The sequence below is a fragment of the Scyliorhinus canicula genome, chromosome 1, assembly GCF_902713615.1.
Source record: "Scyliorhinus canicula chromosome 1, sScyCan1.1, whole genome shotgun sequence".
NCBI classification, from domain to species: domain Eukaryota; kingdom Metazoa; phylum Chordata; class Chondrichthyes; order Carcharhiniformes; family Scyliorhinidae; genus Scyliorhinus; species Scyliorhinus canicula.
The window spans coordinates 229,857,606-229,872,835 of record NC_052146.1 but is presented as its reverse complement, the minus strand read 5'-3'; the positions used below and the strand labels follow the sequence as shown (position 1 = coordinate 229,872,835).

Below are 15,230 nucleotides of genomic sequence, written 5' to 3'. Positions count from 1 at the left end.
GGGTTTATTCTCGGATAGACTTCTTCGTGGTGAGTAGGGGACTGATTCCGAGAGCGGAGGAGGCCGAATATTCGGCCATTGCAATCTCCGACCACGCTCCGCATTGGATAGAGTTGGAGATGGGGGAGGTGCGGGATCAGCGCCCGTTGTGGCGGTTGGATGTGGGGTTGTTGGCGGAGGAGGAGGTGTGTAGGAGGGTCGGGGCAAGTATTGAGGGGTACCTCGAGGTGAATGATACGGGGGAGGTTCAGGTGGGGATGGTCTGGGAAGCCCTGAAGGCAGTGATTCGTTTGGAGCTGATATCCATCCGGGCACACAGGGAGAGGAGCGAGAGGAGTGAGAGGCATAGACTGGTGGGGAAGATGCTGGAGGTAGTTAGGAGGTACGCGGAGGCATCAGAGCAGGGACTGTTGGGGGAGAGGTGCAGCCTGCAGGCTAAATTTGATTTGCTGACCACTAGAAAGGCGGAGGCACAGTGGAAGAAGGCACAAGGGGCAGTGTATGAACATTGCGAAAAGGCGAGTAGGATGCTGGCTCATCAGCTCCGCAAGCGGGATGCAGCTAAGGAAATTGCTGGAATGAGAGACAAGAGTGGGAATGTGATGCGGAAGGGGGTAGAGGTGAATGAGGTCGTCAAGGACTTTTACGGGGAACTGTACCGGTCAGAGCCAACGGTGGAGAGGAGGGGAATGGAGAGGTTTCTCGACGGGCCTATCTTTCCCGAAGGTGCAGGAGGAGCAGGTGGAGGGTTGGGTGACGCCGATTGAGCTGTAGGAGCTAATTAAGGGGATCGGGCAGATGCAGTCAGGGAAGGCACCGGGGCCGGATGGGTTCCCGGTGGAATTTTATAAAACGTTTGTGGACCTAGTGGGCCTCTTGCTGGTGCGGACACTTAATGAAGCGTGGGAAGGGGGGACTTTGCCCCCAACGATTTCGTGGGCGCTGATTTCGTTAATCTTAAAGAGGGACAAGGACCCCCAGCAGTGTGGTTCATACAGGCCCATATCTCTCCTCAACGTGGATGCCAAGGTGCTGGCAAAAATACTGGCCACCAGGATAGAGGACTGTGTGCCAGGGGTTGTACACGAGGATCAGACAGGTTTTGTGAAGGGAAGGCAGCTGAACACGAATGTGCGGAGATTGTTGAATGTCATCATGATGCCGGCGATTGAGGGGGAGGCTGAGATAGTGGTGGCGCTGGATGCGGAGAAGGCCTTCGATAGAGTGGAGTGGGGATACTTATGGGAGGTGTTGGGGAGGTTTGGATTTGGTGAAGGGTTTATTAGATGGGTGAGGCTGCTATACGAGGCCCCGATGGCGTGTGTGGCCACGAATGGGAGGAGGTCGGAGTACTTCCAGCTTTACCGAGGGACCAGGCAGGGTTGCCCCCTGTCCCCCTTGTTGTTTGCACTGGCAATCGAGCCGTTGGCGATGGCGTTGAGGGATTCAGGGAGGTGGAGAGGTTTGGTGCGAGGTGGGGAGGAACACAGGGTGTCGTTGTATGCCGATGACCTGTTACTGTATGTGGCGGACCCGGTGGGAGGGATGCCGGGGGTGATGGAGTTGCTAGCTGAGTTTGGGACCTTTTCAGGCTATAAACTAAATCTAGGCAAGAGTGAGGTGTTTGTGCTGCACCCTGGAGACCAGGAGGAAGGAATTGGTAGGCTCCCACTTAGGAGGGCAGGGGAGAGTTTTAGGTACCTGGGGGTGCAGGTGGCCAGGGACTGGGGGACTCGTCACAAGCATAATTTCACCAGGCTCGTGGATCAGATGGAGTAGGAGTTCAAGAGGTGGGACATGCTGCCATTGTCGTTGGCGGGGAGGGTGCAGTCCCGTCAAAATGACGGTGCTTCCGAAGTTCTTGTTCCTCTTTCAGTGCCTGCCCATCTTCATCCCCAGGGCCTTCTTTAGGAGGGTGACTAGCAGTATTTTGAGCTTTGTGTGGGCACATGGGACTCCGAGAGTGAAGAGGGTGTTCCTGGAGCGAGGGAGGGATAGAGGCAGGCTGGCGCTGCCCAACCTTTTGGGGTACTATTGGGTGGCCAATGTGTCAATGGTGCGTAAATGGGTGATTGGGGGGGGGGGGGGCGTGGAAAAGAATGGAGATGGCGTCATGTAGAGGTACGAGCCTGGGTGCCTTGGTAACGGCGCCGTTGCCGCTCTCCCCTAAGAGGTATACCACGAGCCCGTTGGTGGCGGCGACCCTAAGAATCCTGGGGACAGTGGAGACGGCATCGGGGGGAGACAGGGGGCTCTATGGAGGCTCCATTAGGTGGAAATCATCGGTTCATCCCGGGGAACACTGATGGGGGGTTTAGGGGGTGGCAAAGGGTGGGCATCAGTAAATTGAAGGACCTCTTTAATGGCGGGAGGTTTGCGGGCCTGGGGGAACTGGAAGATAAATTTGGGCTTCCCGAAGGGAACATGTTCAGATACTTGCAGGTAAAGGCGTTTGCTAGGCGACAGGTAGAGGGATTCCCTTTGCTGCCCTCGCAGGGGACGATGGACAGAGTGCTTTCGGGGGTGTGGGTCGGAGAGGGGAAGGTGTCTGACATTTATAAGGTAATGCAGGAGGTGGAGGAGTCGTCAGTGGAGGAGCTGAAGGCTAAATGGGAGGGGGAACTCAGGGAGCAGATAGAGGACGGGACTTGGGCGGGAGCCTTGGAGAGAGTCAACTCTTCCTCTTCATGTGCGAGGCTTAGTCTCATCCAATTTAAGGTGCTGCACCGGGCCCACATGTCCGGGACTAGGATGAGTAGGTTCTTTGGGGGTGAGGACAGGTGCACCAGATGTTCGGGGAGTCCAGCGAACCACGCCCATATGTTCTGGGCATGCCCGGCACTGGAAGAATTCTGGAAGGGGGTGGCGGGGACAGTGTCGAGGGTGGTTGGATGCAGGGTCAAACCAGGGTGGGGACTCGCGATTTTTGGAGTTGCGGTGGAGCCGGGAGTGCAGGAGGCGAAAGAGGCCGGTGTCCTGGCCTTTGCGTCCCTAGTAGCCCAGCGGAGGATCTTGATGCAGTGGAAAGATGCGAGGCCCCTAAGTGTGGAGACCTGGATCAGTGACACGAGGGGATTTATAAAATTGGAGAGGGTCAAATTTGCCCTGAGAGGATCAATACAAGGGTTCTATAAACGGTGGCAGCCTTTTCTGGACTTCCTGGCTCAAAGATAGGTATCTTGGTCAATAGCAGCAGCAACCCGGGAGCGGGTAAGGGGGGGGGGGGGGTGTTCCTTATTGTAATTTCTATTTTTTTTTCTATGGTTATGTAACTTAACATTGTGTTAATTTAAGTTTAAGTTGTTAATATGTTGTGTTGTTCATTGAGGAGGGGCGAAGATTTATGATTGCTATTATTATTATTGTTGGTATGGTTCGATGTTGTTGTATAAATACAACATTTTTCAATAAAAATTATTTAAAAAAAAAGAAATACGAAGTAAACAATAAAACAAACATTCCATGGTTACATCAATAATAAAGGGAAAATTCAAGTCCTGATCCTTTAGAAAGGCCCACTGCTGACCTGTCAACCACATGCTTGGCACATACTACTGGCTGGACTTCCAAAAAAGATACAAAACCGGGTTCTCAGAGGCCCCTGTTGCTGGCACAAGATTCTGTCGCTTAAATCACAAAGTGTTTTTACAAATAAAGATAGCAAAATAGACAATTCACTAAAGGGTGACCTTAAAAAGGGTAGAAAAGGAAGAGAATAATTGACAAAATAGTAAAACTAAAGAGGATTAACCCCATGTCCAAATTGTTTGCATTCACCACTGATAGGAGGAATACTGGAATCTGTACAAAGAGTATGCACCAAAAATCAGAAAATAAACCAAAAAAAAAGCATTAATTCCAAAAGATTAACTTACGCTTGACTAATCAGATAGCATTGTTTAAGGAGATAACAAAAAGAGTAGATAAGAGTAATGCAGTAGAAGCCGTATATCTAGGTTTTCAAAACGCCTTTGATCAGATACCACATAGTAGGTTCATGACAAGAGTTAGGGCTTGTGGAGTCAGGGGAAAAAATAGCTGATTGGAAAACAAATGGACTAAAAAAGGTAGAAAGCAGAGTGTATGGGTAACGGGCAGTTATTCAGATTAGAAGTTGGAAAGCAGTGTCCCACAAGGAGTACTGCCGAGACTGCTGTTGTTCATAATTTACGTGAATGGTTTGACCACTTTGCATCTGGGTTAGGACTGTAAAAACACATATTCACTGGGAAACGTTTGGCTGAAAACACATTCTTTACTGTGTCTCTTAAACAATTGTTTGTCATAAACAAAAAACTTGAAAAAATAAAAAAAAGTGAAAGTCATGAGTCCTTTCAAGTGCTCCAGAAACTTAAACAAGGAAACAAAATTTATTCTCACACAAATTTTGGGTGATAATTTGTCACATATTAAGTAGGTCATAAATAAACTACAAAATATGTTAGTGTTCTACAAGAAGTCGGAAAATGGCAAATAGGGCAACTTACAGAAAGTGGCAATCCCCATCTGTTTCAGGGTGTGCGAAGACCACACTTATTTCAAATAAGCTCTAGTATTGAAACAAAGGCAGTTTATCCTCTTGCAAAAATTAATAAGACAATCTTTACAGTCTAGCCTAGTGTTTGATCATTTCAGAAAAGCAACCAAACACTATGAAGGATTAAACAAAACCAGTTTACTTATAATTTAAAAGAACATTTAAAATAGTCATATATTTTCTAGTAGATTTTCCCTTCAAAATATAGATAATTCTCAATGTTCTCATAGGCGAATGAGATTTTATTCCTTAGAAAATCAATTTAGCACTCCAGTAGTTAAAGTACAATTATCCTTTCACTCGGGGCTAGATGCGAAGAATCGAGGGGTGGCGATTCTAGTTGGTAAGAGCTTGTTGTTTGTGGCGTCGAGTGTGGTGGCAGATACGTAATGGTCAGTGGTAGGTTTCAAGGGGAGCGGGTGGTTCTGGTCAATGTGTACTCCCCCAACTGGGACGATGCAGGTTTCATGCGGCAAATGTTGAGACTGAAGACGGGGGACTTGATCTTGGGAGGGGATTTTAATACTGTGTTGGACCCAGCTCTGGATCGTTCGAGGTCTAAGACGGGCCAGAGGTCGGCGGCAGCCACAGTGCTGAGGGGGTTTATGGATCATATGGGAGGGGTAGACCCTTGGAGGTTTTTGAGGCCGGGAGGTAGGGAGGTTTCCTTTTTCTCCCATGTCCACAAGGCTTATTCCCGGATTGATTTTTTTGTCCTCAGCAGGGCGCTAATCCCGAGGATGGTGGGGGCGGAGTATTCGGCGATAGTCATGTCTGACCACGCCCCGCATTCGGTGGACCTGGAGCTGGGGGAGGGGAAGGATCAGCTCCCGCTGTGGAGGTTAGATGTGGGGCTTCTGTCAGAGGAGGAAGTATGTGGGCGGGTCCGTAGGGGTATTTGGAAGCTAATGACAATGGGGAGGTGCAAGTTGGGGTGGTCTGGGAAGCGCTGAAGGCGGTGGTTAGAGGGGAGCTGATATCTATTCGGGCGTACAGGGCGAGGGGGGAAAGAGGGTGAGGTTGGTGGAAGAAATGGTAAGGGTGGACAGGATGTATGCGGATGTCCCGGAGGAGGGGCTTTTGAGGAAGCGTCGCAGCCTCCAAGCGGAGTTCGATATACTGACCACCCGGAAGGCGGAGGCGCAGTGGAGGAGGGCGTAGGGGGCGGTATATGAGTACGGGGAGAAGGCAAGTCGGATGCTGGCCCACCAGCTCCGGAAGCGGGAGGCAACGAGAGAGATAGGGGGAGTCACAGATGCAGGAGGGAACCTGGTGCGGAGTGCTAGGAACATTAATGGGGTGTTCAGGTCCTTCTCCGAGGAGCTGTACAGGTTGGTGCCCCCTAGGGAGGTGGGTGGGATGGACCGCTTTCTGGATGAGCTGGAGTTCCCAGGAGTGGAGGAGGAGCGGGTGGAGGGTCTGGGGGCCCCAATTGAGTTGGAGGAGCTGATGGAGGTGCTGGAGAGCATGCAGACAGGGAAAGCACCGGGGCCTGATGGGTTCCCGGTGGCGTTTTATAAGAAGTTCCCAGACCTGCTGGGTCCGTTGTTGGTGAGGACCCTGAATGAGGCGAGGGAGGGGGGGCTTTGCCCCCGACGATGTCTAGAGCAATGATTTCACTGATTTTGAAGCGGGATAAGGACCCCCACCAGTGTGGGTCTTACAGGCCGATCTCGCTCCTCAACGTGGACGCAAAGTTGTTGGCCAAGATACTGTCCAGGAGGGTGGAAGATGTGGTCCCGATGGTTATCCATGAGGACCAAACGGGGTTTGTGAAGGGGAGGCAGCTGAATGTTAATGTGCGGCGGCTGCTTAATGTTATGATGATGTCAGCGGCGGATGGGGAGGCGGAAATAGTAGCATCGATGGATGTGGAGAAAGCCTTCGATAGGGTGGAGTGGAGCTACCTGTGGGAGGTGTTGAGGAGATTTGGGTTTGGTGAGGGATTCATTAGCTGGGTGAGGCTGCTGTATAGTGCCCCGGTAGCGAGCATGGTGACGAATGGGAGGAGGTCGGAGGACTTTCGGCTGTCTCGGGGGACGAGGCAGGGGTACCCCTTGTCTCCCCTGCTCTTCGCGTTAGCGATTGAACCCCTAGCCATGGGGCTGAGGGATTCGAACAACTGGAGGGGGATTGTGCGGTTGGGGGGGGGGGGGCACCGGTTGTCGCTGTACGCGGATTATTTACTGTTGTACATCGCGGATCCGGCGGCGGCGGGGGGGGGGGGGGGGGGGGTGCCAGAGGTGTTGAGGATACTTGGGGAGTTTGGGGACTTTTCGGGCTATAAGCTCAACGTGGGGAAGAGTGAGTTGTTTGTGCTGCACTTGGGGGACCAGGAGAGGGAGATAGGGGAGCTCCCGTTGAAGAGGGCGGAGAGGAGCTTTAGATATTTTGGCATCCAGATAGCTAGGAGCTGGAGGGCCCTACATAGGCTAAACTTTTGAGGCTGGTGGAACAGATGGAAGAGGAGTTTAGGAGGTGGGATGCGCTGCCACTCTCCTTGGCAGGCAGGGTCCAGTCGATTAAGATGACGGTGCTCCCGAGGTTTTTGTTTCTCTTCCAGTGCGCGGAAGACCCCGAGAGTGAGGAGGGTATTCCTGGAGCAAGGTAGGTGGTTTGGCGTTGCCCAACCTGTGTGGGTACTACTGGGTTGCGAATGTGGCAATGATCCATAGGTGGGTGATGGAGGGGCAGGGTGCCGCATGGAAGAGGTTGGAGGTGGCGTCCTGTGTGGGCACGAGTTTGGAGGCACTGGTGACGGCCCCGCTCCCACTTCTCCCGGCAACGTATTCTACGAGTCCGGTGGTGGTGGCTTCCCTCAAAATTTGGGGGCAGTGGAGGCGGCACAGGGGGAAAGTGAAGGCCTCAGTTTGGGCCCCGATACGGGGCAACCACCGGTTTGCACCAGGGAGAATAGATGGTGGGTTTTTGAGTTGGCACAGGGCAGGCATCAGGCGGATGGGGGACCTTTTCCTCGACGGGAAGTTTACGACTGTAGAGGGGTTGGAGGGGAAGTGGGGCCTCCCCCCGGGAATGCTTTCAGGTATATGCAGATTAGGGCGCGGCAGGTGGCGGAGTTTCCGCTATTGCCGCCAAGGGGGGTGCAGGATAGTGTGCTCTCGGGGACGTGGGTTGGTGAGGGTAGGATCTCGGCAATTTATCAGGTGATGCAGGAGGGGGAGGAGGCCTCGGTGGAGGAGCTGAAAGCGAAGTGGGAGGAGGAGCTAGGGGAGGGGATCGACGAGAGGATGTGGGCGGATGCCCTGGGGAGGGTGAACTCGTCCTCTTCCTGCGCACGGCTCAGCTTAATTCAGCTGAAGGTGCTGCATCGGGCGCACATGACAGGGGCCAGGATGAGCCGGTTCCTTTTGGGGGGGGGGGGGGGGGGGAGGACAGGTGCGGGAGGTGTTCGGGAGTCCCGGCGAACCACACCCACATGTTCTGGGCATGTCCGGCGTTGGAGGGGTTCTGGAAGGGGGTGGCGGGGACCGGTTCCAGGGTGGAACTGGGCTGGGGGCTCGCAATCTTTAGGGTAGCATCGGAGCCGGGAGTGCAGGAGGCGAGAGAGGCTGGTATTCTGGCCTTTGCGTCTCTAGTAGCCCGGCGTAGGATTCTTTTACAGTGGAGGGACGCGAAGCCCCCGAGCCCGGAGGCCTGGATTAACAACATGGCCGGGTTTATCAGGCTGGAGAGGGTCAAGTTTGCCCTGAGGGGGTCGGTGCAAGGGTTCTTCCGGTGGTGGCAGCCGTTTCTTGATTTCCTGGCAGAGTGTTAGAGGGTGGTCAACCTCAGCAGCAACCCGGGGGGGGGGGGGGGGGGGTATGGGTCTGTTAAGGGGGGTTGTTTTTGCGACTATTTGTTTGCTACTTTCTTTTTTGTTATTAATTTATCGCTTTGTATTGGGGGGGGGGGCTTTTCTTTCTGTTTTTCCTATGCCTTGTTTATTTTATTGTTGGGAGAAAATTTGTTGTTGAAAAATTTGAATAAAAATTATTTTTTTAAAAAGTACAATTATCCTAGCTTTATAGTATAGTGCATCACATTTTCACATTCTAATATATCAACTTTGAAACCATAATTATAATAGAAATAAACACTGCCAAAGATGATCTTGACATTCTGAAGACAAATACTCTACCTTTCCATCCACAGGTACACCCAGTTCCTCAGAGAGCAGAGGATGGGTTATCCACTTGTAGACTTCTTTAAGTTGTAAAATATCGTCCTTTGCTAAAATGTTTCCTTGGTGTCTGTCAAACACAGAGTATGATACTTGAAAATCTCATCTAAGCCTTAAATGTTGATTGGTACTCAACTTAAGCAGTAACCAGAATAGAATGAGAGTTTGGAAAACTGGGATTGCTTGGTTTCAAATGCAGTGAAATCAGAAATGTTAAATGTGATCAGTAAAGGATCCATACAAATGCCTCAAGTCAGGAACTTGTGATTAAATGTGAAGCAATAATTAGACTGCCATACTTCACCCAGTTACATAGTACAAAGTCAGTATGGTTTTAAAATTACACCCCCTGACCAATGAGGAGCCAATGCATAATTTCCTTCCATAAATATCAACATCTAACATTTCAAGTTATAAACAAATCCTACGGCTGGGATTGTGTTACAACAGTAATATATTCAGAACTTTGTATATAAACCACAAGAGCAAATCGCAGTTATCCAAACATTTTCACAAGTGATGATGCTCACAATAGCCTCATCTCTAAAATCACATTGAAGGTAATGCATATTAAATAATATAGCGCTTCATACACATACAAAGTTAAGTGTCATCCAAACTACAAGGCATTGCTTTCAATTTTTAAAAAATCATTCACACACCTTAAAAATATGTCCACAACTTACTCCGATTACCAGAAATGCAAACCAACACAAATGCTGTAATGAACTTTTCCATTTAACATTCACAAAATACAGATAGCTAAAACAAAATCAAAAGCTGTAATCTGAGGGTTCAGACAGTGAGGTGACCCAGGAGTGCTTTGCTCTTACTGTGATATTGGTTTTCATTATGTGGAGATGCCGGCGTTGGACTGGGGTGAGCACAGTAAGAAATCTTGTACTTGTACGAACGGGATATGGCGCTCGACTCAACGGTCGACAGTTCCAACGCGCCACAGCAAAAAACCGCACCGACCTCCTCAGAAGACAAACACGGGGCACAACCGACAGATTACCCTTCGTCTTCCAGTACTTTCCTGGAGTGGAGAAACTACGACATCAACCTCGCATCCTTCAACACGTCATCAATGAAGATGAACATCTTGCCAAGGTTATCCCCACTACTTGCCTTCAAACAACCGCGCAACCTCAAACAAACCATTGTTTGCAGCAAACTACCCAACCTTCAGAACACTGACCACGACACCACACAACTCTGCATTGGCAATCTCTGCAAGACGTGCCAGATCATCGACATGGATACCACCATTACACGCGAGAACACCACCCATCAGGTACGCGGTACATACTTGTGCGACTCGGCCAAGGTTGTCTACCTCAAACGCTGCAGGAAAGGATGTCCCGAAGCGTGGTACATTGGCGAGACCATGCAGACGCTGTGACAACGAATGAACGGACATCACGCGACAATTACCAAGCAGGAATGTTCCCTTCCAGTCAGGGAACACTTCAGCAGTCAAGGGCATTCAGCCTCTGATCTCCGGGTAAGCGTTCTCCAAGGCGGCCTTTGGGACACGCGACAACGCAGAATCGCCGAGCAGAAACTTATAGCCAAGTTCCGCACACATGAGTGCGGCCTCAACCGGGACCTGGGATTCATGTCGCATTACATTCATCCCCCACCATCTGGCCTGGGCTTGCAAAATCCTACCAACTGTCCCGGCTTGAGACAGTTCACACCTCTTTAACCTGGGGTTACCCCTATCTCTGCATCTGTAAAGACTTAATTACCTGCAAATGCTCACATTCTAAGCATTGTCTTGCATCTTTGAATTTGTCTATATATGTGTTTCTGGAACAAACCTCTTCATTCACCTGAGGAAGGAGCAGTGCTCCAAAAGCTAGTGTTTGAAACAAACCTGTTGGACTTTAACCTGGTGTTGTAAGACTTCTTATTGGTTTTCATCGGACAAGATGTGAAGAAGAAATAACGTTGAGTGAAATTAGATAACACAGACAAGTATAAGTTAATCAATCTCCCCTCTCCTTCACATCTTCCAAAAAATGAATACTTGGCAAAGTTAACTTTGTGACAATCAATTAATTTTAAACAAAGTAAGAAGCTTTTCTAGTTATAAACAGAATTGCGTATAAAAAGGTAAAGGTGCCCTTTGAAATGTCATAGCAAGAAAAGATAACTAGTAATGAACTTTTATTGTACGATGCAAGGTTTGATAGGTGCTTTAGAGTTTTGCTCAAATTCTTGGGAGAAATTTTGCTGCAGGTTTCCTGTTTGAAATGGAACTGAATATCAACTGCACTTGAACACCCAAACCTATTTAGTTCAAATTCTGGCAGCTTTCTTTACATTACTAGATCTGGCTCCTTTAACCTAGAAGCAGGATCAATGATTCAGTATTTTTGTGATTCTATAATTCTACCATTTGGCTAAGAGAGCAGATTTAGTAAAGTACAAGTTACCGTACAGATGCAATCAAAACTGAATGTATACTATTGCGATCCCGGACCAGACCCCAACAGTTGCGGATTCCACGCACAAATAGGGATATGGTGTATTAAAACAAACATTATTAACACAGTCTTAAAACTAAATTGAACAGCACAAAGAAAATAACTTATTACTAGTTAAACAATGCTCAACAGTAAACAATGAAATGAAACACTAATTCCAAACTGTTATCTTTTATCTCCACTCAAGTAAAAAACATCTCGTGTTAAATACACTTTTAAAATAGTTGGCCAACCCAGGAATACTTGCTGTAAAGAGGGGTCTGGAATAAACTGCTTTGAGGAAAAAAGATCCTTCAGGAACCAGCTAGCTGATTTTTGCCCATGTCAAATTATAGTTTAATCTGCCAGCCTTTTCAGAAACTGCTGTTCTGTTTGCAGACAACGGATACGATTTAACTGGGAAAAAAAATCTATGTCCGGCGTGGGCAGGTTTAGTGGGGTGTTGTAGCATCGAGAAACACCCTGCTATTCAATGGCCGTGGGGAGTTTCTCTCTACCGAGACTGCACTCATGGTCATTTCCTGTTGGCAAGCCCAGCAGGAAAGGCTCCTTGCAGATTGGGGCACCATTTTGATAAGCTGCCTTGATCTCTTACCCACCCCTGCCCCAGGGAAACCTCCTCTCACCTGGTAAACCCCCACCCCTCTCTCCCCTCGGGCCCGATCCCTGGCAGTGCTAACCTGGCACCTGGGCATACTGACACTAGGGTAGTAGTCTCATAGTGCCTATGTGCCAGAGGGAGGGGTAGGGTGCCACCCTGCTCTTTCCCTGTGCCAGAGGGAGGGGTAGGGTGCCACCCTGTTCTTTCACGGTGCCAGAGGGGTGCCACCCTGCTCTTTCCCTGTGCCAGAGGGAGTGCTAGGGTGCCACCCTGCTCTTTCCCTGTGCCAGAGGGAGGGGTAGGGTGCCACCCTGTTCTTTCACGGTGCCAGAGGGGTGCCACCCTGCTCTTTCCCTGTGCCAGAGGGAGTGCTAGGGTGCCACCCTGCTCTTTCCCTGTGCCAGAGGGAGGGGTAGGGTGCCACCCTGCTCTTTCCCTGTGCCAGAGGGAGGGGTAGGGTGCCACCCTGTTCTTTCACTGTGCCAGAGGGGTGCCACCCTGCTCTTTCCCTGTGCCAGAGGGAGTGCTAGGGTGCCACCCTGCTCTTTCCCTGTGCCAGAGGGAGGGGTAGGGTGCCACCCTGCTCTTTCCCCGACCAATGGTCTGGGAGATACTCCAGGTGCCATTATGGCTGGTCTACGTTTGTGGAAACCAGCACTAAACGGTGCCCTGATGAATATCCCGCCAACGTATATTTAAATGAGCCGCTGATCTCGGCCTTGCCCAGTGAGTGCGAGATCCAGGTAGTGACGTCTTGCGGGACTCCATTAAATCTCGCGGGGTACCTCGAGCGTTGCGAATCTCGTGGGAGGTCTCCCACGAGATTCAACGGCCTCGACCCGATATCAATTCGGGCACGCCGAGGCCATTCAATCGTGCCCAAAATCTTTTTAACAAAACTGCTTTGAGAGAAATTGGTAGTTTGTTCACAGACAGATCAAAACTAAACTCCAGAGGGACTGCTTCAACCCCTGCCGCCTCTCATTTACTCCATCATCTTACTAAAGCTAAGCACAATGGGCGCAATTTAACCATCACGTTCCATCGGGCACAATTCAGTTTGCTATCTAACCGGCCCACTCCCGATGGGAGTATTCCAGATCTCTCCCAAACATGGAGAGCATATCATTAACCCTCATTTGAATTCATTTTCATCTCATTAGCGAGAATGAAGTGAAATGTGATGGCCTCCCCAGAATTGACCGGCCCCCCAGTGAGAAATCAGGTGGTCTGTGATGCCTTCAAGCCAGGTGCCGGAATGTGGCGACTAGGGGCTTTTCACAGTAACTTCATTTGAAGCCTACTCGTGACAATAAGCGATTTTCATTTCATTTCCTTAAATATTGTGGATACCCACAACAGGAACAGCTACAGCTATTGCTTGTCTGTCCTACCAAATACTCAAGGCAGAGCTCTGCTTTTATTCTATGCTGAAGGTCACTTTAATTCCCTTTGACTGTGAGCAGTCTCTAGTTTCACAGCTGAAGGCTATTGCTAATGAGGAATTGGCCTTGTTAGTTGTGAGAGCACTTCACAACTGCAGGTTGTGTTTGCTGCTTGCTCCTGCTGGTGGCTGCAGACGCCTGGAGGCTGCTGTTGCTGTTTCCTTCCTTTTCTGTAGCCAGAAAGGACATTTGTTTCTAAAATACCTGGATCCTGGAATACCAGGCTCAGGGGGACTGAGTCCAGAAGGCAATCCAGTTTGAAGCAAGAAAGCACTACCTGGGACCTGGTGCAGGACACTGATCTACCAGTCCTGGAGGCTCCCCATTGTCTGCACCACTGTGTTGATGCTCCTCAGTGACTGGGCCATGCTCTGCAGTACCTTGGCAATGTCCCCCCCGCAGCTGGGATATGTGGTGGCCATCAGCCATGGTCGTCACAGACAGAGCCGTGCCTTAGGCGATGCAGCTCCAGGTTTTCCACTGCAGTCGCCACCCTGGCAGTGTTGGCCTCAGTACCATGCATTGTCGGCAACATCTCCTGCACCTATAGCCTTTGCAATTCCTCCAATCAGCTATGCACTTGCTGAAATATCGCTGCCATCCCCTCCTGAATATCAAGGCTCTGACTTATCATCTGCATCAGCTCCGAGATGACCCCGTCCAGAAGCTCGGCATCTGACTGGGACCCATCCGAGTCCTGGGATTCAGCAGGCCTCCGATTGCTGTCTCACCTGGGGGTTCCTGCCTCCACCTGATGTACATCAGCAGCTGTGTGATGCTCACCAGATTGTGCCCCAGAAGCCTGTCCACTAAGGTCACCCACTGAGGTGTCTCTCTGCACTGGTGAAAGGTGGGGATGATAGCTGTGCCGCGTCATTGGTGGTCTCCTCGAAGCTCTCCTCAGGTGGTCTACTTGGGTGGTTGGACAGCTCCGAATGGCCGGGCCCCATCAGATAGAGATTCTGCAAGACAATGGACATGTGGTCAGTGAAAGGGAAAGATCATTTTGTCGGACGTGAACAACTTACTCAAGACAGGTTATCTGGGTGAAGGAGCAGAGGTTCGTCATCGCGGTGGCACAGGCCAACCTCGCTGTTGTGACCGCTCTCTCCTCAGATAACCCTGCACACTCCAGGGCCCATTCTTCATTGGGGGTGAGGACTCAAATCTCTGGTCTGCCGTCACCCCCACGTGATATGTCGGGGAGGGGGGTGTTCTATAACAGGTGGCATGTGTGGGCACCGGAACATGAAGGAGTTGTGCTGGTGAGTGCCAGAGGGCTCAGAGGAGCGAGCATGAAGATTGGATGTGGGAAGAGTTCGTGGATCAGCCATCTCTGTGCTGACATGCTGGTTTGTTGACAGAGAGCGTGGTGAGGAAGCATTTAAAAAGCAGCCCACCCGCTTGTTAGCGACGAGACGCTGAGGAGCGAGTCCATTGAATCTGATGGCGAGACAGCCAGTAATGGCGGGAAGCTCATGGGGGCTCATGGGGCTGGTTTAGCTCACTCGGCTAAATCGCTGGCTTTTAAAGCAGACCAAGCAGGCCAGCAGCACGGTTCGATTCCCGTACCAGCCTCCCCGGACAGGCGCCGGATTGTGGCGACTAGGGGCTTTTCACAGTAACTTCACTGAAGCCTACTCGTGACAATAAGCGATTTTCAATTTCAATATCCAGCACAACACTGGTTGCGATCTGGCCAACGCAGCCGTCGGAAAACACCCCGCCAATCACACCCAAAATGACATTAAATTTTCTGTTAAATCTAATTATCACTCTAATTATCTACTGCCAAGGGAACCTTCTTTATCGAGACAAAATTCTATTAGCCCTACTTCAGGTAAACAATGTAAATGTTTGAAAATGAATTATTTCATTTTTACGATGCTTTAATTGCACCTCTGTAGCCAAGTGTCTGCTGCTCTTATCATAGAATCCCTACAGTGCAAAAGGAGGCCATTTGGACCATCAA

At 50.2% G+C, this 15,230-nt stretch overlaps 1 protein-coding gene across 4 annotated transcripts in view; it reads right to left on the bottom strand.

Annotated features, from left to right (window-relative positions):
• Positions 1-15,230, bottom strand: part of pus10 (pseudouridine synthase 10) — a 96,733-nt gene that overhangs the window by 36,311 nt on the left and 45,192 nt on the right. For all 4 annotated transcript variants that reach the window (XM_038809118.1, XM_038809090.1, XM_038809110.1 and 1 more), the window contains 2 exons: positions 8,676-8,787; positions 4,488-4,549 (listed from right to left, as the gene is read on the bottom strand). In XM_038809118.1, the coding sequence (XP_038665046.1) occupies positions 4,488-4,549; positions 8,676-8,787 (174 nt within the window). The remainder of the gene's footprint in view (positions 1-4,487; positions 4,550-8,675; positions 8,788-15,230) is intronic.